Below are 24,651 nucleotides of genomic sequence, written 5' to 3'. Positions count from 1 at the left end.
CTCCACAGCCATGTCGCATGACAAAAAAAAAGTCTTGGTATGATAGAAAGGGAGCTATAGAGATCCGATAGTTTTTGTGTTTCTTTAGTTGCATATGTATATGTATGTATATGTATATATAATATAATGATTACAATACTGCTGGTATTAGAAGTAGTGTTAATATCCAGCTTTTGAAATGATAATAGTAATAATAATAAATTAAACAAGACCATTAATAAGGTACTTTTAAGACTAAAAGGAGTCCATGTCTGGACAAAAGGATTTTATGATTTTGTTTTAGCAAGACTCCACGAGCAAATACTAAATGAATATAACTCTGTAGTAATGTACATAAGTATGTACATATGAGTGAGTGAGATGTTAATGAATGTATACATACATAAAACAAAGGTACTACACAACAATTATAGTTAAAATACATATATACATATGCCACACATAATGAAACAGAGTAGGAAAGGAGAACAAAATAATAAATAAATAAATATATTTTAAAGACACAAGGTCAGCCACATAACAGAAGCACAAAGGTAATTTATATAAAAAAAAAACTCAGTACTGGCAATTCCATCTATATTTTATCAATAATTATGATAAAGAAGTTGAATTTACATAAAGAACACATAGTACATTTGATATCAAAATATATCTATATATCTATCAAAATACATATATTTTATATGATTTTAAATTAATTTTGATCAATTTTGATCAATTAATTAATTAATTAATTATATATATATATAAAACTAATTTTTATTTATTATAATAATAATTATTTTATTTTTATATATAGATATAGATTTATGTGTGTGTATATACTTGAACATCGAATCTAGATCAATGAATATAGACGACCAACAATCTACAATCGCACAGATCACAAATGACCTACAGCCTCTTGATCCTACTCTAATAATCGACACTGTGACAATGGCCGATCTACCAGTAGCACAAACAACAGCAACAAGTGATTCATCTAGTCTCATGACACTTGAGATCACTACAGACACCCTCATGACTGAAATAAATACCACACAGACATCAGGAGAGATAACAGAGATTCTGGAAACCCAAGAAACCCAAGAAACACAGGAATATACTGGGTACAGTGTGTTTGAACATGACCCAAGTGTTCCGTGTACTTTGTTGTCAAGCACGTTTGACAGATATAATACAAGTGTCAAACAGACATTGGAGGCAGAGAGCTATCTTGTCCAACAGGACATCGAAAAACAAAATATGCCTGGTGTGAATAATTTCTTTCGCAATGCAAAATGGTAACCCTTTTATTTATTTATTACTATTGTTGACATAATGAATAATCTAATTACTTACTTGTTTACCTTATTATCATTTCTATTTAATATATACATACATACATTTGCATCTTTATATGTAATTTGTAATTTGTAATCTGTAAACTATAACCTGTAGGTCTCCAGATGGAACCTGTTTATTATCAAACTCTGAAGATGATATTATCAGATTGTTTAATCTGTAAGCCAATTTAATCCAAAACAAAAGCCTGTCTCTTTTTTGTGATACTTGCAAAAACCTTACTTACTTAAAAATATTAATAATAATAATAATCAAGGCCTCAGAATGTATATGAAGAAACAGGTAAGAGAATATTAATAATAATTAATATAATTAGTTTGTAACTCAAACCTGTATATACACAACTCTAATGTATAAAATTCTGTTGTACAAAGAATCTCCAATTGATCTAGAACCTGTCCTGGGTGTAAGAGAAGGAGAAACAATCTACGATTTTGCATGGTTCCCTACAATGAGTTCTCAAGGTAAGCTCTATTAAAAGAAGAACCTATAATATAGATTATTTCTTTATTATTTGCAACACTAACAGCCAATAATTTGGGGTTTATATTTATTTAGATCCTGCCACATTTTGCTTCTTGACATCTGTACGGGACCACCCTGTTAGACTGTGGGATGTTACAACAAAAACCGTAAGAAAAGATATATACATATATATATATATATATATATATATATACATATATGTATTAGCTTTATTCTAATACCTGTAAATCCATCTTATTTGTTTCTCTTAGGTACGCGCATCTTATTGTGTAATTGATCACCGAGAAAGATTCATAGGTCCAAATGTAGTCAGATTTAACCTTGAAGGTTCAAAGTAAATCATAATTCGAGAAATAAATAATAATACTAATATTCAAGTCTAAACTTTATAATGATTACTTATTTTAATTTTGTTTTATTAAAAAATAAAAAAAAAAATAAAAAATAGGATATACTGCGGATATGAAAATATGATCGAAGTTTTTGATGTCCAACGACCCGGTCAAGAGTCTCAAAAGATTCCAACCACACCTAAACGAAGAAGCAAAAAAGGACAAAAAGGTGCAGTTTACGATGTGTAAATCAAATTCAGATCTACCAAACTTTCATATCTTTAAGAGTAATAATAATGCTAATATCATTTTTATTTTCTACTTATTTAATTTTATGTTTACTTGTAGGTATCATTTCATGCTTGGATTTTAGTCCTGACTATGCGGGTCTCTATGCGGCTGGTTCGTATAGTAAAACAGTGGGAATTTATGATGAGACAAACAATGAAATGTGCCTGAAGCTATCTGGAATTGAGGGAGGAGTGACTCAGGTAAGATTCTCAATGATCCTTTTGTTTGACAATAATATATAATATATTCTTTAATAAAACTGTGTACGGTGGGCTTATGATAAAATAGGTCAAGTTTTCTCCAAACGGAAATGTACTCTTTACTGCTTCTCGTCAAGCAGATTCTATAATGTGTTGGGATATCCGCAACACAACCAACGTATTGTATGAGCTCAATCGACCTGGAAAAACCAACCAAAGGATCTCGTTTGATATCAACTCTACGGGCAAAGTGTTGATTACTGGAGACAAGGTAAAATAAACAGCTAAGCACACTATACATACATATATATATAATTTTATGAACAACAGCAAATAATTATGATTTATGTATTTTCTTATGAATAGAATGGAAATGCTTTGTTCTATGATTGTTTGACTGGAGAAGAACGGGACGAGGATTCCAAACAGCGTCTGCAGAGATCAATGCATGCTCACGATGGTAAATAAAGTCCACAAACGAAATGCTAAATACTAAATGCCAATTTTTATTTTTCATTTTTCATTGTTCATTTTAATATTTTTTTTATAGATATCACCACATCAGCTTCCTTTAACCCTGTCTATCCTGTCATAGCTACTACTTCAGGTCAAAGAAAATTCACTGTGGGATCTGATGAAGACCAAGATTTGACTATTGATAATTCTATAAAAATCTGGAAAACTCATGGTCAATATGAATGGCACCCAACTGTTTAAAAATAACAATAAAAATAAGAATATTCTCTATTTCTTCTTCTTCTTTATCTTTGCTCATTCTATATGTATCGTCTTTGTATACGTAGTGTGCGTAGTATGCGTGTACGTGTGTGTGCGTGTGTGCGTTTAAGTTTGCGTTTGCGTGAGTGCGTGAGTTAATGCGTGCGTGTATGTATGTATGTATTTATTTGCGTACTTGGGTACTTGTGTATTTGTGTGTGTATATGTATATGTAATTTCTTTTTCTTTTTGGTTTCTTTTCTTTATCTTTTTTTTCTTTCTTTTTAAACAAAGTCATAATTAGAGTCAAACAGCATGCTAACACTTTCACCATTGTGTGTACGACGGACTGCTTCTGCAAAAATGGCAGCTACACTAAATGTTTGAATCTTGCTACATTTCTTGGTGTGTTCAGCCTGGGGCACCGAATTGCTCACAATCACAGCATCAAGATAGCTTTTCTGAATCCGCTCCACTGCGTCGCCGCTTAGAATGGCATGAGTGATAAGGGCATAGATCTTGGTGGCACCCTTTTCGTGCAGCAACTTGGCTGCCTTGGTGATAGTAAATGAAGTATCGGCAATATCATCGATCAGAATGCACACCTTGTTCTTCACATCGCCGACCAACATCAGGTCAGGTTTGAGAGGCTTGTCTGGAGATCTTCGTTCCTTGTGAATCAGGGCAAAGTCCATACGCATCTTTTCTGCAATCGAAGTAGCTCTACATATTTTTAAAGCAAATAAATTAGTAAATAAATATACGTACACACACATATATATATATAAGACAATTTTGTGAAATATAGATAATAATATAAATAATTATATAGATAATGAAAATTATATATATATATATTTAATATATACATATAGACAAAAAAAAGCTTATCTTGGGTTTTTTTTATACCTCTTTGCACCACCTGCGTCAGGCGAGACAATAACTGCGTCCTGGAAATTTGGAATCTTTTGTTCTATGTGGCGCATCATCATAGGCAATGATGATAGATTATCTACAGGACAATCAAAGAATCCTTGAAACTACAATAGCAATAGCAATAGCAATACTGTTATTATTCATTTATTCATTTGAAATAAAATACATCTAATTGGACCTTGTCGATCACACTTGAATAAATTATATTACAACAGCCTGATACTATCCAAAATAAAAAATAAAATAAAATAATCTAATTGTTATATTTGTTTACCTGTGGGTCATGTAAATCCATTGTAATGACATGATCTGCTCCAGCACATTCTAAAAGTTCGGCTACAAGAGTACCTGATCTAGCAACCCATTGACGATACCCAGCTTGATATCCTGGACCTGCTAAACCATGACTGGCTTGTTGAAACGGAGGAGCAGGAGGGAGGGGGAGAGGAGGTCCCCTGAGACGGTTGATCTGTTGTCCAACTGCGATGCGTTCCATTTCGTTAGAAAGTCTTGAGAGTGCAACGGCATTGAAAGGATTTTCATCCACTTCGGTCAGAGGTGTAGTAGGGATCGTGCTTGGACTAGACGGAATTGTTCGAGGGCTTGATGGTACGGTCAAGGGAGGTGCGCGAGTCAATGGTGCACCGGATCTCTTGTAAGGAACATCAGGTTGTCTTGAGTAAGGAAAGAAAGGAATGACTATTCAATATATAAAATATATCTCAGTAAGGTTTTCTTTTTGACTTGTTTTATGATTTGTTAAGTTTGCTTTGTAATATCTTTTTTTTTTATCTGTCTATCTATCTCTCTTTTTTTATATATATTTTTATATATTGCTTTTCTTTTCTTTTACCAGCAGTAACCTTTTTGGCAGAAGCAGTTTTGCATGCTTGAAGCATAATCATCAATTCCATAAAATTATCGTTGACGTGGCCACATCCAGACTGCACAATATAGACGTCCTGTTCTCTTACAGACTCATAAAGCTCCACTTTGGTTTCATTGTTACTAAATTTTTCAAGAGAAGACTTTCCAGGTTCGATTCCTAAGCGTCTACATATCTCCTCTCCAAGGGCTGGATGAGAAGAGCCTGCAAAAACAACGAGATTACGCATGAGAAGTTAGGTTTTGTTAAGAATGAGTAAGAAAGAGAGAGAGAGAGGGAAGTATAAATAATAATAATAATAATAATTTTAATACTTTAAAAAAAATAAAACAAGATTATAGCAAAAACTGAATCAGGCTTTTGGTGTAACTCGAATAGTTTTTTATTTCTTAAAAACATATTAAAAGCCCGGTCAAAGCATCTATTTTGTGACGTCCAAGTTTATTTAAGGCATTTGATTGGCTCATTGTACTTCTTTGCCATTCTTTTCTTTCCGCCCCTCTCTTTTTCTCTTCCTCTCTCCATCCTACCCCTCACTCACTATCACTCTATCTTTATATATAAAATTATAAAAATGTCAAGGCAATTTGGGTCAGGAAGTGTGAGGTGATGATTTTTAAATTAAATTAAAAAAAAAATAAAAAAATATTCCTATTCCTATTCCTATTCCTCTTCCTTTTTTTTTTTTGCTTCTTTGTGCTTTTATTTCTTATGGTATTTTAGCTTCTGATGAAAAAAAGGTTTTTGGCAGATCCTATCAGAATCTACACAATCGAAATGCGCTTTTAGGAGATGGCGGCTCTAGAAGTCCGTCATACTACAACCAACAAAACGAGTCGAATGGAGAGAGTAGTAGTAACATTGGACGATCGACAAAGATTAAGATTGATGATGGGGATCTAGAGTTTATGGAAAGTCAGAATGATGATCGAATAACCGGTCTCTCGGCTAAAGTTCAGATGTTGAAAAATGTAAATGATTATTACTACTATTGATAGAGTGAAGAGATTGATATAGAAGAAGAAGAAGAAGAAGAAAACGATGCACATAGTATTTTGTGTATTTGAGAATCTATACTTATGAAATTATGTCAACGATATATAGATAACTGGAAAGATTGGCGATGAAATTCGGTCTGGAAATACACTCTTAGATACCATGGTAAAAATAAAAAAGAACAATAAAATGATACTTTTTGGACAAACAAGGTACAAAGTAAATTTAATCTTTTTATTTCTTCTATTGGTTTTGTATAGAATGATCAATTTTCCAATACTGGATCGTATCTGGGTAAAACTATGAGTGGGTTCAAGAAGATGGCAGCCAAGGAATCTGGGGTAACTACATGTTATCTGATCCTATTTATTGTACTGGTGGTCATTGTATTTTACTATTCATTCTTTCGATAATAAATATAAATATAAATATGAATATAAATAAAAAACACTTAAAAAACAGAATCACAATACCAAAGAAAAATAAAGGCAAAGAAATTAAGCTTATCAGATCGATCCAAGTATATATATATATTTATGAATAAAGTGAATGGATTATGATTCTATTGGAATTTTTGTTGCATAAATTATAGAGTAGAAATGCACACACAGACACACACATATATGTATTCACTGTGGCTTTTTTTTTTTGGTTGAAAAATTAAAAAAAAAAGACAAGCATTAGTGAAGTGCAGAATCCTACATTCTCTTTCATATACACACACTCTTTCTTTCTCTTGTTTGTTTATTTGCTCTGACTTGAGCTTTATGTTCAAAAACACATTTCAGGTACTCACAATTTACAATCACTGTAGAATGAGACATCTCACTTACATTATCAAAAATATAGTCAGGATTCCTGTCTATTTTGTATAGCTTGGGGTAAGTACATAAACTCCCAACAATAATAATAAAAACAGAATGAACCAATAAATAAATAATATAATATAATATAATTTTATCTTATAGGAGTGAACCTCTTCAATTATGGGCTACACACCTACCTACAAATGACTCGAATGATAATGAAGACACAAAGCCATCTCATATTGTGCATGTTACGGATGACATGATTAGCTCGTCTGTTATTGAGCTGTTGTCTCCCAATCTATCCGACACATATATCACCTGTCCTTCTCACCTAAACCGTACACTTGGAATCAAGTTGCCATTGATAGTATTGCTTGTCAAGAACATGAATAAATATTTTTCATTTGAAGTGGAAGTTGTTGATGACAAGGGAGAAAAACGAAGATTCCGTGCTTCTAATTATCAAGTAAGATATTACTGCTATTATGTATATATAAAGAAAAAGAAATTTTTGACTAATTGTACTCAGCATAGACCACTACACGTGTAAAACCATTTATTACAACAATGCCGATGCGGCTTGACCCGGGGTGGAACCAAATCGTATTTGATTTGGCAGATTATGTTCGACGTGCTTATGGTACTCACTATGTCGAAACTGCACGAGTGACTGTACATGCTAATTGCCGGATACGAAGGATCTATTTCACCGATCGTCTCTATGGTGAAGAGAAGCTTCCAGCAGAATTCAAGTTATTCTTACCAGTAAGGAAAACAAAAAAGGCATTTTGGCCCTTTTTTTTTGCTATTGTTGTTGGCTCTATTTTGGAGATTGACTTTTGTTTTTTTTTATTAAAAATAGATTGAAAAGTCAGCGTAAATGACAATGACCAAAAATGGCAAACTAAAGAGAGACTTGAATTGGTCAGAAGAAGGATTTACAAGTTGAGCCAATGGAAAGCAAACCAAAGTAAAAGTAAAGCAGATAAAAAAAAAGAAGAAGAACTTTATACAGAAGAATATATGGAGGATATCAATTTTTCATTTTCATTTTATTTTACTTTGTGATGTAATCAAAAAAAAACCTTCTAATCAGATCTGGTTTTATTACCATTGACTATTTGTACAAAAAAAAACTAATAATTAAGTGTCGATATATCTATACCACAAATAAGAGTGAAGGAAACGAACTACAGTGTCCATGCACGTGCGTCAAAATAAGGACCGATCATTTGGATCTCAGTTCTGCCAAGTCAAATATATTTATATATTTATATATGATATATGTGCGTAGATGCTTTCAAGCACTTTTGAATATGAAAATCAATAGTGTTAATAAAGCAAATCGTACAATAAAAGACATTGCCTTCTCTATAAAAGAAAATACTAATGTAATTTCTTTGACTGCTTAATATTTAGACTCTTGTTCTTTAATTGAAATTAATTGTCTCTTAAACTATTATTCTATACACATTCTCACCTTCTTTACAATAATATATATATATATATTAATTATCACTTGATGACGTCGATTAGACGAACTCGCTTCATTCACATTTGGTCATTTTTCTATCCCGCTTCACAATCACTGGTCTCTCTTTCTCCCTTTCTCCCTTTCTCCCTTTCTCTTTTCACTTAGTTCTCGACTTCTAATCTTTCACTTACTTACTTCCTTCCTTCTTTTCTTTTCTTTTATATATATTTATATATATATTCTAAAAAAAAAAAACTCCAAAATCTTTATTTCCACTTATAAAATCTCAAACTCTTTTATAACCATAAAAAAGCAACAACACCAACATCAGCAAGAATAACAATAATGGCTTCCAGACAACCTCAGCAGCAAAACCAAGCACAAGGAAAAGTTTATCAATTCAAGCTTGTCTTATTAGGTAAGCTCCATTACCAATCCTACTCAAAACACAACCAAATAAAAGTTACTCAACATCATCTTATAATCCGCAGGCGAGTCGGCCGTTGGAAAATCTAGGTAAGCCAAGATTCTTTTGCATAGAGCAATCGACCATTGAGATCATTTCCCCAAAAAAAAAACCAAAAAAGAAACTCACAATCAACCACACAGTTTGGTCATGCGCTTTGTAAAGGACCATTTTGATGAATACAGAGAGAGTACCATTGGAGGTAATATAAGCACATACAATCTCCCTTGTAGAATCTCTTTCTCTTTAAAGACATTATAAGATTAGAATATAGTTTATATCCGTCTAGCTTATAACAATGAAAGTCAACAAAAGCAATTAACCATATTTTATCCCATTCTACCTTACTTAATTTTCTTTATCTTTGTCTTCTTTATATATTTTCCTACCTTTGTACTCCAATTTTTGTACTTTGTACTTTTTGTACTTTGTATTTTGGGATCTTGTACTTTGTACTTTGTACTTTACTTCCTATTACTATTATAAGCTGCATTCCTTGCAAGATCTGTCCAGCTGGAAGATGATGTGACGGTGAAGTTTGAGATTTGGTAAGGTAGAAGAGAATTAGAATGTCCAGCAAGGTTGTTAACATCAATTGGTTCTTATTTAAAGGGATACAGCTGGTCAGGAGAGATACAAGGTAAATACACACAAATACACACATAGTACACAATCATACATAAATATACACATACACATACAAAGAAAAAGAATCAAAGAATATAGGCATACATTATTTAATATATACATACAAACATACAAACATACAAACATACAAGCATATACAAATTTACATTTAAATTCAAATTTAAATTTAAATTCAAATTCAATTATTATAATTTTTTTAAATTTAAAATTCAAATTATATATATGTATATTTACATTTTACAATTTCTTTTTATATATAAATTAGAGTTTGGCTCCAATGTATTATCGTAATGCAAACTGCGCCGTCGTCGTCTACGATATTACACAACCATCTTCTCTTGAGAAAGCCAAAGCTTGGGTAAACGAACTTCAGAGACAAGCTGACCCCAATATCGTGATTGCATTGGCAGGTAACAAATCTGATCTCGAGGCACGACGAGCCGTCCCCACACAAGTAAGTCATCCTCCATTTATTTTATTATATTATATTGTACTGTATACTTTGTTTAAATATATAGATAGCTATATATATAAACCAAGCGAGCGAGCGAGAAAACAAGAAAGATATTACAAGTTTTTGTGGATACGTAAATCTAATCTTGTTGTTTTATTAGACTGCTAAAGAGTATGCCGAGGAAAGTGGACTGTTGTTCTTTGAGACATCTGCCAAGACAGATACCAACGTCACCAAATTATTTGATGAAATAGGTAAATATTTTACTTTTATGTGTACATATATATATAAGATTCTTGATGGCAGTGGTAATGGTAGTGGTAGCTGTAGTGATGATGGTGATTGTTGTTGTCATGGTGAAATTTGTTATATATATATACATGTATTTTTTTTTTGTCATGGTTACTAAAAAAAAACTTACTTTAGCTAAACTGATGCCCCGTGACCAGTTGGCAGATAGTTCGCGTGGTAGAAATAAAGGATTGAATGTGCGCGGAGGTGTGGATTTGGATCACCAAGCAAATGCCAACGGCTGTGCCTGTAAGTCATATTCTTTGATTTACTCTATTTGAATTGTGTGCATTATAGTGTGTGCAAAAAAAGGAATACATTTTTATTTTATTTATATTTTTGTTTTTGGATATTAATTATATTAATTGCATACATCTTTAGGTTAAATAAGCATATATTTTTTTATATATATATTCTGAATTATGCATACATGTATTGTTATTCAACCAACCCAGACAAGCCAACCAACGAACGTAAAACAGCGACATATACAACAACCCCTCCTCCTCTACCTCCTCCTCATCTTATCTTCCCTATCCCCCTCTTTGTCTCTCTTCAGAAGTCATCATTTTATTTTCGCTCCCTCTAGCCTTATCTCACCCTAGCTTCCCCCCCTTTTCTTCTTCTTCTTCCTAAACAATGATCTCCCTTCTTATAGTTTATTTTTATTTTATTCTTTGTTATCACCCTGCCAGTTCAATCTTTATTTCACACTCACAAAAAAAAACTGTACTTTCCTCCAACTAAAGTTATCAATTTTTTTATATACTAAAAAAAAAAGAATTACCCCCCCATTTCTATTCCTTTTTTTGTTGTTCTTGCTGCTGTTACTATTTTATGTGTTTATGAAATGCTTCTTTTGGTTTGGTTTCATTTCGATATGCAATTTCTTTTTTTTAACTATATTATAGTTTGAATTTTTGGTTTATGAAAGCGAATGAATAGAGGAAGCACAAAATAATGATTAAAAAAAATAAAGAAAAAAAAGCAGAATAAAGAATTAATAAAACAATATTATATATATATAATATAGTTAGTTGACACGGCGTCTAGACTTGAGGGGAGGTACGTTGGTCTTGATACCCTTTTTTTCTTCTTGGTCTTTTTCTTCAGATTCGATATTTTCCTTTTGTATCAAACCAATCAAGGTATTGCATCTTCTGGCAATTTCTTGGGAAGTTCTTGACTTCAAGAACCAGTCAAAGCGGAATAATGCCGAACTCTTGATCTCCCGACGAATATTGTCATACACGTTTTCGGTACCGTAACCATACTTCTCCAACATCACCAGCAAGAATCTGTCTTCTTCTTCGGTGTAGTTCTTACCCTTTGTTGGTTGTGTATAATGGATCTTGAGTTGTTGGAGCGGTACCCGATGCTGGTTGACCTTTTCGGTAAGCTGGCCCTGGATATCAGCCTGTTTCTCGAGTTCACTTTCTCCCTTTTCAATTTTTGAAATTTGCTTTTCATAATCTAAAATTAACGTAATGAAAATACGCCCCCAAAAAAGAAATAAATAAATAAATAAAGACATATAGTAGTTTGTTAAGTTTTTGTACCAAAAAAGTAAATTTGATACATCTTTTTTTAAACTTTTGTATGTATATTACCTGCAATTTCTTGGTAACGTTTCCAAAACATATTCGAATAAGCAGTAACTTCTTCCAGTGTCTTTCCTTCAATTTCTTCTGCTATATCTTCTAGGTTGTTTCTATTTTGTGTTTATGTATATATATATATATATTACGTAGCAGTTAGTATTATTATTATTATTATTATCGTTCTGATCTTTTAAATTTTTTTGCATGTTTTTCAATATTTTCTTCTTCTTTTACCTGCCGTATCTTGCACATGCATTGATAAAGTTACCAAAGTCTTTCTTTGACCAGTTAGAGAAACCCTATTTTTCCCATCAAGAATCATTAAAAACATTTCATTAATTTACAAAAAAAATCCTATCTTCTATATATATATATACTCAAAGTGTGTACTTACCTGTGCATAAAGTTCTTTACGTTCCTCTTCTTCTTCTTCTGTCAATTGTTCGGCTATAGAAAAAGAAAATCAATACAATATTCATTTGAAAGGAATAAATGAATTAATAAGACTTTTGTTTATTTACCTTTATCGATCTTGCTTTGCTCTTCTGCTCGCTCTTTTTCTAATGCTTCTATGTCAGGGCTTCCTTCTTCAGCAACTGGGGGAATACGATAACCCAAAGATTTCTTTAATAAATATATATGTTAACAAACTCATTCACATACAGACATTTATATTATACTACATATACAATATTAACTTACCCGAAGATAAAGAGTGTCTTTTTCATTAAGATGGCTGAGACGTGGAGGGAAAAATTGGAAATCTTCACTACAATACAATACAATAGATAATAATGCTGTAGTTTAAGTAAACCTGTCTATAACCACTAATAATAAATTAAAATAAATAAAGAAGTTAAAGAAGAAAAGAAAAGGAAAGAAAAATACATACGTGATGTATCGCTTGGGGCGAGGTGCTTTAGTGGAATGAGTTTTGGATGTTGTACGTAAAGCTTCCTTGTAATAATCATCGACGGCGTAGTTTGCTTTACGTTCTCTTTTGGCTGGACCAAGCCATGAAAGTCCAACTCCACCAGCCTTTCGCTATATAGAGAGATTAAAGAAACGATTATAAATAAGTATCTAACTATTTTATTTCTTTTCTTTTCTTTTCTTACCTTATTACTCCAATCTTCTCCATCCCACTGGTAAGCACTTTCTGATGAAAAGTTTTTTAGGTCATCGATATTCAGGTTTGAATATTTCTTGTTCAATTCGGCTGTCTTTTCTTCACCACGGTGAAGGATCTCGTCAATATCATCGTCGAAATCATTGTTGTTATCATTGTCTTTAAATATGCTCTCTGCACCGTGCTGAATCATTGTCAAGAGCTCGTCTTTAGAAGCACCTTTTTGTTGTTGCATGCGACCTTGTTGGATAACCAATTGATCAAGACGAAGTTTTTGGGCAGCTCTTTCAAGCACCTTTTCTTCAATAGCGTTCTAAATATTTACACACACACACAAATTTCATTCATTAACTTATTATTCATTTTTTAAAAAAATATAATTATAGTTATGTATTACAATACCTCTGTTACGAATCTAAACACATAGACCTGCTTGGTTTGTCCGATACGATGAGCACGATCCATAGCCTGTAAATCGACTTGAGGGTTCCTAAATAATAAATAAATAATTAATATTATTTCTTCCTTTCTTTTCAAGTTTTTTTTTTACCAATCGCTGTCAAAGAGAATAACAATATCTGCAGTTGTCAAGTTGATACCCAATCCACCAGCACGAGTAGTAAGCAAAAAGATAAATTTGTCGCTGTCGGGACGGTTGTAATCATCAATGGCATCAATTCGGTCTTCTTGGGTTGTCTGTCCATCGATACGACAATATTCTATTATGAGTAGTAATTATTAGAATTTATTTGAGCTTAAAAGTATATTTAGATAATAATAATAACAATAATAATAATCCTTACCATAATCTTTCCACCAGCAATAATCTTCAAGAATATCAAGAACACGACTCATTTGACTGAACAACAGCACACGAGATCCTTGTGCCTTGAGGCGTGTCAAAAGTTTATCAAGGACCAACATCTTTCCAGCATTATCGACAATGTGTTGGTCGGTAGTATAAGGTGGTCCAGGTTCCTAAAGAAAGAAAGAAAATGATATATACATATAAATATTTATATATCTTTGATTTTCTTTGAATAATACTATGTGTAATAAACAAAAAAGAAGAAGCAGAAAGAAAGAACTGCTTTTCTATAGGTAAAAATGTTAAACTTACAGCACCGTCAAACAAGTATGGGTGGTTACAGCATTTTCTCAATTGCATAACAACATTAAGAAGACGTGTCTTGCCTTCCTTCTTTGAAATACCTGCTCCACCTAGAATATAAGAAGAAAAAAGAATTCAAATTCAATAGAGTTAATGATTTCTATAGTATATTAAGCCATTTCATTACTGCAATTTTTTTATATGTTTTTTTTTACCATTAACAGCGTCAATATCCTTTTCCAAGATCTTCTGGTACCACTTTCTTTGCATTGAACTCATACGCACATATACATTGATTTCCTTCTTAGGAAGCAGTGATTTTTCGACATCAGACTTGATACGACGTAACAAGAATGGTCTCAAAACCTTTTTATATATATAAAAGTAAGTAAATGATTAGTAAATATTGGTGCTCATTTTTATGTAAAGTATAATCCCCATATACTTCTTGTTTCTTACCTTGTGAAGTTGTTCGACAACCTTCTTTTGATCTGCACCCTGTTTCTCAAACCATTCGTCAAATGCTTCAGAAGAACTAAACACATCAGGCAACAAAAAGTTCAACAAAGCCTACAAAACAAATGATGATGATAATAAAAATAATAGTAATAATAATGTATTATTATTATTATTATGTTTTTGTAAGTATACTGCTATTATTATTGTCATTATCATTTACCCAAAGTTCGTGAAGGTTGTTCTGGAGAGGTGTACCGGTAATCAACATTCTGTTTCTAGAGTCCAAGATACGCATGATCTGAGACAGCATAGAGTTTTCGTTCTTGATTCTGTGAGCTTCATCAATAATGATGTATTCCCACATGATTTTTTTGAATTGTGCCTTTTCCATCAAACAAGTTTCGTATGAAGTAATACAGACTTCAAAGTCAAGAGGCTGAAGACGTGTCTTGATCAATCCAGCCTGAATAACAATAACAATAATTAATAAGTTAAATTTGACCTCTTTTTATATTTATATATAAAGTATTTTTGTCTTTTTCTTACCCTCTTTTCCTTGTCACCATGAAACACAAATGCTTTAAAATCAGGAACCCATTTGTTAAACTCACTCAACCAATTGTGCAAGGTTGACTTTGGTACGACAACGAGATGAGGTCCATTGATACCACGGACATGTTTGAGGAAACCAAGGAATGAGATTGTCTGAAGTGTTTTTCCTAGACCCTATAGAAATTTCAAATTATAAAAAAAAAACAAATAAATTAATAATAATTAATTATATAATCGAAAGATGAGTTATATTTTGTATTTATCTATCTCTTTGTCTCGTCAAGTATGTATATATGTTATTTATATAATTATAATTATACCATCTCGTCTGCCAAAATACCGTTGATATTGTTCTCATACAACTGGATCATCCAATTCAATCCCTGAACTTGGTAATCTCGAAGGGTTCCACCAGTTACATCTATATATACACAATACATTTAATCATTTAATTTATACATTCTAGATTCGACCTTTGCTTTCATATATATTATACTTACAGGCAGGAGATTCAGTAAACACAGTCAACTGCTCTTCCGTCTCTCCAGATTCATCCTTTAAGATCTCTTCGTCTTCCTCTTTTTCTGTCTTTCGTCGTCGTCTAGATCTAACATATAAAAAATCATTTTGATGTTGTTGAAGTTTGTACTTTCAGCACAATTTGCCACCTCATTTATAGGTCGAAAGAAAGAAAGAAAGAAAACTATCCAAGATCGTTCCCTCTTCTTGTTGTTGTAATTATAAAAGCTACTACTACTACTACTATTATCATTATTATCATTATTATTTTACCCTTCTTCTGATTGTTTCTCAAGTGCCTGCTCTCTCAATACTGCCTGTAAAGCTTCGTCTTGCTCGTTTTTCAAGTTCAAGAAATGGGCAAAAAGTTCGGTCTGACCCAATAAATATCTATACCGCTTCACTCGGTGCAAATACTAAAAAAAAAAAATCTCAATCAATTTAATACTCAGGACACCCAAGAAATGAAGGGAAATAATTTCATCAATTAGACAAATCCCAAAAAAAATTAGACTCACAAGGGTGTCTTCACTATCAGGAAGGCCTTTTGCAACAATCTTTTTTGCAGTAGATGCCTTTTTAGTTTCCTACAGTAAAAGAAAATTGTTGGTTCGTTGGTTCTTGTCAAATCGTATATGTATTGATTTATAATTGTCGAAAATAAAAGAAGAGAGAGTATGTGTGATAGGATAAAAGAAGGTCTGGATGGCCGAGTGTATATATATATATGTCTATAGAAAGGAAGGCAGATAATAATAACAAGAATAAAAAAATTCTGTTTTTGTTGGCTTACTGAGTGAACTTTTGGCTGGGCTTCTACAACGCGATCCTACACGATGAAGAAATTGAATTCAATGATGAGCACATTAATGAATTCTTCATGTGGTGTTTTTAATGATTACTACTATCTCTTTTGTGTGTGTCTGCGTTCCTGTTTTTTTTTTGTTTTATTTTGTAAATATCTATATCTTCGACATACTCCATTGACTTCATCCTTAAGACTAGTTTTTGGATCGATATCCATGTGCTGTGTTCTGGTTGAAGACTAATGTAGTTTATACAAAAAAAATTGAATTGAGTCCTTTGTTTTTTCTTTTTTCTTTCTTTCTTTTCTTTTCTTTTTGGTTTGTCTTTAAAGTTACTGTTAATGATTGCTTTTGCAAGATAGAAACTTATTAAGAAGAGGAAGACAAGAGAGAGAAAAGAAGGAGTAGGGGAAGAAGTGGAACTGTGTTCTTACTCTTCGGGTCGTCATTAAAGGCGGTCTTGGATGCTTACAGGAAACTTTAAAGAATCAAAAAAGAAGAGAGGAAGAGAGACGAGAAAAAGAAGAAGAAAAAACGAAGCAACGGAAGGAACGCGATAAAGTCAAATAGTTTGCAACAGTCACTGGACGTCATTTTTTTATATATTTTATTTTATTATTATTTTTTTGTCTCCGTCATTCCCTTTAATGCTTTTGAAAGGTACATAACATTTGTATATATATATATAATTTATAATTATTCAAAGAGAGAGAGGAAGGGAGAAAATCAAAAGAAATAGACAGATTTGTACCCGTGTTTGTGTAGCATAAATAGCATTAATTGAAGAATTATTGATCCAAGAATGCATTTAGACACACAATTACAGTAATTGAATGATATCAAACATAAATCAATTGGCCTGGAAACCAATAATTGGATTGGCTTTAACCATCTAATGAAACTTCTAAATAGCAAGAAAAAGGTTAATTACAATATCAGTTACCAGGTAACAAATTTTATTTTAAAGCTTTATATATACATACAATAATTGCATAATAGTTATAATGCGTTTTGAACAAGTTGAAAAACTATGTTTGTAAATCATTATCCAATCCTCCTAGTCACAGACAGACGGACATATATATATTGTGGTATTTAACTTTGTAATACAACAGTAATTTCAAATCTTAAAGTGTAAAACTTTATACTTGAATACATTACAGTGCACAACCTTTAAAGCTCAACCTCATCATATTGTTAAAACCATTAATATCTTTCAAAATAATAATGAAATAACAGGCGCCATAATACATGCAATTTATAAAGGATGACAATTTTGTGTAGGTATGATATAAGAAAAAGTTTGTAAAAAAGGGAAGGGGGATGAAAATAGAAAAGTATAATCAATTGACAAGATGACAACATAAAAAGAAATAATATTGTCCTTTTTTTTTTCCTAATGAGGTTAAAAATTGGTGCCTAGCTATTGTAACGTAATAGAACTGTCTCAACATTTTATGTTAACATTCCTTGACTTCTTTAGTTAGTTAAGTGAAAAAAAAAGTTACTGACAAACTTGGAATCCAATATACATATTGTGAATGGAATTTTATGTAACATTATGGTTGGGAATAACATCATTACTGTTAAGATATCGCCACTCATTTTCAGTAATGTCAATTGATATGAGTAAGATTTACTGGTTTATATTGATAAAAGAAAATGAAGAGAGAAAGAGAGAGAGAGATAATAGCATCTCTACGACCATGCTTTTTTAGAAAGGGATTCTTTAAACTTATTCGAGTAGGTATCAAAGTTGTATGGAATTTTTTTCTGACATAGCCCACACAGAAAAGAAAAGAAAAATAGGTCAAGAACGCTGGGTCATTTCCTGAAGATGTTTTTGGAAAGGTCAATTTTTGCCTAGTTATTATTATTAGTACGAGTGAATATCAGAGGTTTTTGACGTTACGATTTGCTGTTTGGCAGGCTAAAAGTAAAGAGAGAGGCAAAGGAAGATATTATGGTTGCCTGTATAAGATACAGACTGGTTGCTTGTAAGTATTTACAACCAATCGAATCTAGTTGTGTGTGTATCAAACATCATATAGGCATCTAAGCATGTTGGAATGAGGTTGTTGTTTCTGTCAGCTAGGTAAAACATGGTAAGATTTTCTAAAGAATAATTTAAGAAAATAAAGGTCAACATGATGATTTACGTTTGATAAATGGCTCTATTATCTTGATAATACTCTGTGCTAAATAATTAATGAACCTAGGATTCACAATAAGATTTTTTCGGGACACACACTTTAATTGTCGGATCTTTAAATAGCATCGTTTAATGGTGTAAATATCGATATTGGTATTTTTACATATGTTGATATCTCCATGAATATTGGTCTGTTGTCTGTCAAAAAAGCACTGAGAATCATGGTATAATTTGATTAACTACTTTACTTAATGGTGCAAAACGAAAACTCTCAATTTTTTTGTGGTGTAAATATCTATTTTTTCATTAGTAAATGGTTTTTTAGAATGAAAAAATGGGATAATTTGATCAATATTTGGGAAATTACTGTCAGACAGCGTCTAGATAGTGGATCTTTATGTGTCTCATCATATTACTTATAAGTATAAAAGCTGCTTGTTTGATCAATTAAGATCTATAGCTAATGTTTTGTATTTAATTAGCAATTTTTGATCAAAAATAATCCTTTCTAGTAAACAGCTCTTCATTTCAGCGGTAAATTCAATAACATAATGGTAATTATAATATTTGATATAATGATAATGTTGGTTATATAATTTTGCTCCTTCAAATATTATTACTATGCCGAGCTTTGACTTTAAACTTGTCTGTAGTAGTCCGTAGTAAATTAATTAAAATCTTCATGACAACCACATGTATATATGTATATATATTTCTTTTCCTTCTGGTTTCAAATTGATATAAATCTCATAATTATTATTTATGCAGTAATAAATTTTACTTTGATCTAATTTTGGATCTTTTTGTTTTCTCACTAGACTTGGTAATAAACGCCGTTTTACCGCATCTTATTAGTTACTTGACGTGTTTACATCTCGTTTGGTTACGATGATTTGTTGGATTTATATTTGTAGGGATCCGAATTACATACTTTTTTCTTCTTCTTTTTCCTAAAAGGCAAAGAGGGAGGTAGGAGAAGTAGAAGGGAAAGGGGTTAGAAAGATGGTTATTTTCATTCAACAATTCATTCATTCTCTGGTATTATATAAACGATATATTAACTTTGGGAAACAATACGGGAGTCTTTACAGAATAATTTGGCTTAGTGATAGTGTAGCATAGATATATCAACCCATTCTTTATATACATACATATACATAGATATATAAGAGAGGAAATGTGCATTAAATGCAAAAAATGGCGTGGCTGTTGCACAGAATGAATATGGAAATGTAAGAATACATGAAAAGGATAGATAGATAGACAGATAGACAGATAGGAAGGTAAGTAGATAGTTAGGTAGGTAGATAGTTTAGTAAAGTAAAGTAAAGAAAAAGGGAAACTATCTTTTAGTGGGAAAGAGGATCGAGAGGGTTGGAGAAGCTAAAGTTGCTTGATGAACTTTCGGAGCGGCTAGGAGTGTGTGCCGAGGATGGTTTGAGACTGTTGGTGTAATGGGATGAAGATGAATGGGATCTTGAATGGCTGGGTGTGTAAGGGGAGTTTGGTGAGTAGAGAGGGCTAGAGGCGTCAAGTTCATCATCCGAAATCATCGTGCTTGGACTAGGGCTGGGAGGAAGTGGAGTGCCGTATGGTCCCAGAGTCAGGGGTGATCGATTGCCTGAACATAAAGTGGGAGCTTGTTGCAGACCTTGTGTTTGAACTGAAAGTGGAGCACGCGAAACGAGGTACATGTCGTGTAACATATTTGAACCATCGTTGGAAGACGTTGGGTCGTGAGAGGTAACAAAAATAGAAGGCGGCCTTTCCTCAGTTGCCCGAGATGTAGTATACTGATTGATGCTTTGAAGCTCAAGTGGAAGTTGCCCTATAATAGCAATATTATTATTATTATTATTATCATTATCATTATCATTACCATTAATAATTGATCAATTGATCAACTAATCAATCAATCAATCAATAGCGTTATTTTATTTTTTATTTATTTATTTATTAAAATGTATATTTATATAGGTTGTCATAGACAACGGCTGATATTGCTTTATTTATTAACCAATTTAAACCCAGTCATTTATACCCACTTATCAGATCTTTTTCAATTATCTATAGTAGTTTATTATGATTCTTTTCACTTACCACCGTTGCGTTGGGTTATGTATTGTATCATTGATTTCATCATTTGGTTCTGTTGTTCCTGTTTTCTTTTTGTGTCTGCAAGTTCTTTAACTACCGAATTAAAGTTTTCGTATAGGTGTCCAATCTGTTGCATCATGTCGGATTGATTGACCTGCATCATTGTGACATGAGCATTCATGTCTCCAGTGTCCCGCCGTCCACTGTCCGTTGCTGATTCCATAGATTTTCGTTTAATATCGTCCAGAAGATCTGCTCTATCACGAAGAAACTTTTGGTGGGAAAATTCCCATATCTGGTTTTCAGCCAAAGTTCGGTGACCTCTGGGAGATTTATTGACTTTGTGAAATCCATACCTTTTCATATAAATAAAAATAAATAAATAAATAAATAGGGAAAAAAATTAAGTAAATCAACAATCGAAATAAATCACACGGGGAACACTTACATATTGAGTTGTCTTACAAAACTTGAAAAGTTATTGTGCTTAAAATGCTTGGGAAGAACATCACGAGAGAACTCCATAATATTACAAACAATAAATGAAGATCCAGTGTAGTTCCACGCAATAAGATGTTGGTATTGGTTATCAATGACCATGCTTTTTTTTTATAAAAAAAAATAAAAGGAAAAGTACAATGTGTTAGCAAATCATTGAGCCTTGTATAGAATAATAAAAAGAAAAGAAAAAGAAGGTAGCTTACTTGTACAGCTTGTGAACAAAAGTGTTAGTGTGAGACGGTTTTTGGGTTGGCATCTGAGGTGGTTGGACTGATAGGTGTTGGGAAGGTTGTTGTGGAGATGTCTGGACGTTGAAAGGTCTTTGTATTGAAGAATTGTCATATAACGAAAAGTTACTACTGACAGATGCGTTTGAAGAGGATCTGCGATGGTGATGCATTGTGGTTGTGGCAAGAACTCGTCTAAACGGAAAGAGCTGTCTTTTTTTTACATACACACTATACACACATATTATACACACACATATTATACACACACACTTACACTACATACACACACTATACCCACACACTACCCACTACACACTGCAGACCCAGCCATTGAATGTCGTCACCAATAGAATCACAAGAAGGTTTTGTACCAATAAGGTTTCTTGTCTTTCTCACCTCCTTTGCCCTGAAGTCAGCTCCGCCTGTCGTTCTTGAATCTTTCGAGTTTGAGGTTATCTTTTGAATGTAATCTATTCTTATCTTAAGTAGAATGCAATCAAATGGCGCCAAAGAGGATTCTAATAGGCATTGTGCCTAGAACTTGAGTGAGGTAAGCATCAAGATTATCTTGTTCCTGAGAAATATATATTCATCTTCTTTGATGTATCCTTACAACGACAAAGTCCACGGACCACTGTATTTTCTTTTCTTTTTTTTTTTTAAAAAAAAAAAGCGTCTCCACAAAGTTTTAAGTACTTGCGGAGATCACAGACAATGAGAGTGAATTACAGCCTATAGTCTAGCCAACGTGGGCTTAATTCTGCCTTTTTTTAATCTTTTTTTGCTTTTTGCTTTTTCAAAAAAAGGTCTCTTTTTCAACTCTACTTTTAATAAACTCCTTGTGCGAGTTCAACCCGACAAAACACAAGTCTAACCAATCACGCGACAATTTTTCATTTCGGTTGTGGGAACACTTTTTTTGGTTTGTTTATTTACAATTTGCTCTCATTTTGAGTTACTACGGCAATTACTTTAGCGTGTGTAGCACGCTCATTAATAGCATGCATTCCCTCAGGAATTGTTCCCAGGCTGTATTTCTTATCATAAAGTGCAGACTTAATTTTTCCGGTCTTGAAGAGATCGAATAAAGCGGCCCATACTAGAGGAATCTTCTCTGGCTCATGCTTTACGTACGCTCCCCAATGAAGTCCACTAACAAACCAAGTTAGGGGCACAATTCGTTTTACAAACAAAAAAGTTCTCCCCGCTTCTCCCTTTTCCAACTTTAAATACTCACACTGCTGAGATATTCTTCAACAAAAGGCGGTTCATGGCAATTTTCTCAATTGTACCCTTGGCGAATCCAATGATCAATATACGGCCACTGAATGCAGTGCATTTGGTACTAATAAAAAAAAATAGGACAAAGGGATGAGAATCCCATAAACATACATACATACACACGCTCACAACAAATATTACGATCACCTTACCTTTCTTCTACAAGTCCAACTGGATCAAATACAACATCGGCACCACGTCCACCTGTAGCCTTCTTAACCTGCTCTGCCCAGTCTTTATCGCGGTAGTTGATTGCAACGTCTGCGCCGTAAGACTTGGCTACCTCCAGCTTCTCAGGGGATCCTGCAGTGGCAATGACAGTAGCCCCCAAAGCCTTTGCGATCTGAACAGCTGCGATACCGACACCTCCAGCAGCTGCATGTACAAGACATGTTTCTCCTGCCTTCAATTGACCACGCAGCACCAAAGCACTATAGCTAGTTGGGTATGTTATGTAGATACCAGCCGCCTCTTCAAACGACATGTGATCGGGCATTGCCAACACACTCTTGGCTGGAACAGAAATCACTTCAGCAAAAGAATATCCACTTCCAAACACCCGATCACCGGCCTTGAACCCATGTGCGCGCGACTTTGTTACAACTCCAGAAAACTCGGCTCCAGGAATAAAGGGGAACGGGGGTTTGATCTGATAACGGCCTTGAATCTTTTATTTATTTATTTAACCGAATCAGTTACTAGAAACCTTTTTTCTTTTTTCTTTACTCTTTTCCTTTCTTTACGCTTTTCTTTTAATAGTACAGAACCAACTCACCATTAATGTATCAAAGAAGTTAAGACCAACTGCCTTTACTTCCACCTGCAGCTCACCCTCCTTTGGTTCAGGCACAGGCACGTTATTTTGCAGCACGAGATCTTCAGGGCCCTTGAGCCATTTGTTAACGACGAATGCCTTCATAAGTAGATGAGTTGAGTTGAGATGAAATGAAATGAAACGTAATGTAATGTAATTTAATGTTGATTTACACACAGCTTCATCACACTTTTCATGCGCCTATTCTTGCTGATATAATCTCAATTGCATTTTGTGACTCGGGAGTTTTGTACCATATTGACCGTTAAATATTTAGGCTTTTTATATATATAAATATATATTTTATTTTTACTACAATTTCTTTTTTAACTTATAGATATTGAGTAGAACCTCTTGATCGATCTATCGAAAAAAAAATAGATAAAAAAAACAAGTTCTCCCCTTCACTCTCCCTCTATAAATTCTCTTTTATTTGAATATGTACATCAATATTTTATTTAGGGCATTAAAGAAATATTAAGTTAATTTGCATATTTTATGCAGTGTGGGAAAAATGTATTATATAAATCCCCATATGTTTACTGTGGTTCAAATCCACATTACCCCACATTTCACAAAGCGTACTGACCGTGCACACCATATCATCCTTAACAATCAATTATTCTGCCAGTCAACTCAAATTCAATGCGTAGCTTGCTTTTTTTTTTAATATATATATATATATGAGGAATTTAGCTGGTGTTCATTTCTTGGTTTTATTGTTAAAGAATTGTAGTAATGATTTATCAGTGAACAAAACTTTACATAAAAACTTTTTTTTCTTCATTATTATAGCAAATAATATTTATTATGTCTCAAATATTCTCACCATTTTGGACTTGATTTTTAAAGATGACCCTGGAAATTCGATATAACTGTCGGATGGTTTGGTTTTTAGCATATGATCATGTAATATCGGAGAGTCTTCAATTATAAACAAGGGCAAAGCTTGAAAAGATGTTAATTGCTCTGGAGGCACGGTACTCGGTAGCGTCAGTTTTGACACAATGAAGCAGTTTTTTTTCATAAATCCACAGGAACGAGTAAAGACCAAGTTACTCGGGATTGC

At 32.9% G+C, this 24,651-nt stretch overlaps 7 protein-coding genes across 7 annotated transcripts; 3 read left to right on the top strand and 4 right to left on the bottom strand.

The window, feature by feature from the left end:
- Positions 1-846: 846 nt before the first annotated feature.
- On the top strand, positions 847-3,370 carry PHYBLDRAFT_143703 (hypothetical protein; the record flags this gene model as incomplete). Its single annotated transcript, XM_018431045.1, has 11 exons — positions 847-1,283; positions 1,441-1,503; positions 1,601-1,626; positions 1,719-1,808; positions 1,903-1,976; positions 2,082-2,164; positions 2,279-2,407; positions 2,536-2,653; positions 2,742-2,924; positions 3,020-3,113; positions 3,204-3,370. 11 exons carry the CDS (start codon positions 847-849, stop codon positions 3,368-3,370), a joined length of 1,464 nt encoding a protein of 487 aa, XP_018293502.1.
- Positions 3,371-3,654: 284 nt separating this feature from the next.
- Positions 3,655-5,421, bottom strand: PHYBLDRAFT_155066 (hypothetical protein; the record flags this gene model as incomplete). Its single annotated transcript, XM_018433379.1, has 4 exons — positions 3,655-4,093; positions 4,280-4,410; positions 4,581-5,005; positions 5,160-5,421. The coding sequence occupies 4 exons, from the start codon at positions 5,419-5,421 to the stop codon at positions 3,655-3,657; spliced, it is 1,257 nt and encodes a 418-aa protein (XP_018293501.1).
- Positions 5,422-5,848: 427 nt separating this feature from the next.
- On the top strand, positions 5,849-8,327 carry PHYBLDRAFT_177313 (hypothetical protein; the record flags this gene model as incomplete). Its single annotated transcript, XM_018437873.1, has 7 exons — positions 5,849-6,163; positions 6,297-6,353; positions 6,449-6,976; positions 7,038-7,069; positions 7,157-7,463; positions 7,532-7,762; positions 8,292-8,327. Exons 3-7 carry the CDS (start codon positions 6,956-6,958, stop codon positions 8,325-8,327), a joined length of 627 nt encoding a protein of 208 aa, XP_018293500.1. The 5' UTR covers positions 5,849-6,163; positions 6,297-6,353; positions 6,449-6,955.
- Positions 8,328-8,668: 341 nt separating this feature from the next.
- Positions 8,669-11,123, top strand: PHYBLDRAFT_132680 (hypothetical protein). Its single transcript, XM_018429513.1, has 9 exons — positions 8,669-8,889; positions 8,963-8,987; positions 9,081-9,139; positions 9,425-9,485; positions 9,550-9,577; positions 9,851-10,039; positions 10,200-10,293; positions 10,466-10,579; positions 10,712-11,123. Exons 1-9 carry the CDS (start codon positions 8,817-8,819, stop codon positions 10,714-10,716), a joined length of 648 nt encoding a protein of 215 aa, XP_018293499.1. The 5' UTR covers positions 8,669-8,816; the 3' UTR covers positions 10,717-11,123.
- A 240-nt stretch (positions 11,124-11,363) lies between these two features.
- Positions 11,364-16,993, bottom strand: PHYBLDRAFT_132678 (Homeodomain-like DNA binding domain-containing transcription factor; the record flags this gene model as incomplete). Its single annotated transcript, XM_018429512.1, has 23 exons — positions 16,942-16,993; positions 16,681-16,746; positions 16,495-16,530; positions 16,220-16,288; positions 15,975-16,117; positions 15,683-15,789; positions 15,503-15,603; positions 15,177-15,356; positions 14,851-15,093; positions 14,631-14,741; positions 14,387-14,537; positions 14,181-14,275; positions 13,864-14,038; positions 13,611-13,779; positions 13,463-13,550; positions 13,050-13,373; positions 12,824-12,969; positions 12,634-12,700; positions 12,453-12,555; positions 12,326-12,378; positions 12,166-12,230; positions 11,941-12,041; positions 11,364-11,803 (listed from the first exon to the last, which is right to left on the bottom strand). The coding sequence occupies exons 1-23, from the start codon at positions 16,954-16,956 to the stop codon at positions 11,364-11,366; spliced, it is 3,048 nt and encodes a 1,015-aa protein (XP_018293498.1). The 5' UTR covers positions 16,957-16,993.
- Positions 16,994-20,982: 3,989 nt separating this feature from the next.
- Positions 20,983-21,356, bottom strand: PHYBLDRAFT_104006 (heat shock factor-type transcription factor; the record flags this gene model as incomplete). Its single annotated transcript, XM_018427807.1, has 2 exons — positions 20,983-21,112; positions 21,205-21,356. Coding segments are annotated over 2 exons (282 nt in total), but the record flags the coding sequence as incomplete, so codon positions are not given.
- Positions 21,357-22,419: 1,063 nt separating this feature from the next.
- On the bottom strand, positions 22,420-23,687 carry PHYBLDRAFT_110721 (hypothetical protein; the record flags this gene model as incomplete). The annotated part of the gene is made up of 4 exons (XM_018428180.1): positions 22,420-22,639; positions 22,725-22,832; positions 22,921-23,435; positions 23,544-23,687. The coding sequence occupies 4 exons, from the start codon at positions 23,685-23,687 to the stop codon at positions 22,420-22,422; spliced, it is 987 nt and encodes a 328-aa protein (XP_018293496.1).
- Between the last annotated feature and the right edge of the window lie 964 nt (positions 23,688-24,651).

Source organism: Phycomyces blakesleeanus (genome assembly GCF_001638985.1).
Source record: "Phycomyces blakesleeanus NRRL 1555(-) unplaced genomic scaffold PHYBLscaffold_7, whole genome shotgun sequence".
Taxonomy (NCBI): domain Eukaryota; kingdom Fungi; phylum Mucoromycota; class Mucoromycetes; order Mucorales; family Phycomycetaceae; genus Phycomyces; species Phycomyces blakesleeanus.
The sequence above is the reverse complement of the archived record's forward strand: the minus strand, read 5'-3'. Positions and strand labels throughout refer to the sequence as shown.

Coding starts and splice junctions, on each gene's coding strand:
- PHYBLDRAFT_132680 (XM_018429513.1), top strand. CDS start 8,817: ATGGCTTCCAGACAACCTCAGCAGCAAAACCAAGCACAAGGAAAAGTT. Junction 9,486..9,549: donor ACGGTGAAGTTTGAGATTTG/GTAAGGTAGAAG, acceptor TCTTATTTAAAG/GGATACAGCTGGTCAGGAGA. Junction 9,578..9,850: donor CTGGTCAGGAGAGATACAAG/GTAAATACACAC, acceptor TATATAAATTAG/AGTTTGGCTCCAATGTATTA.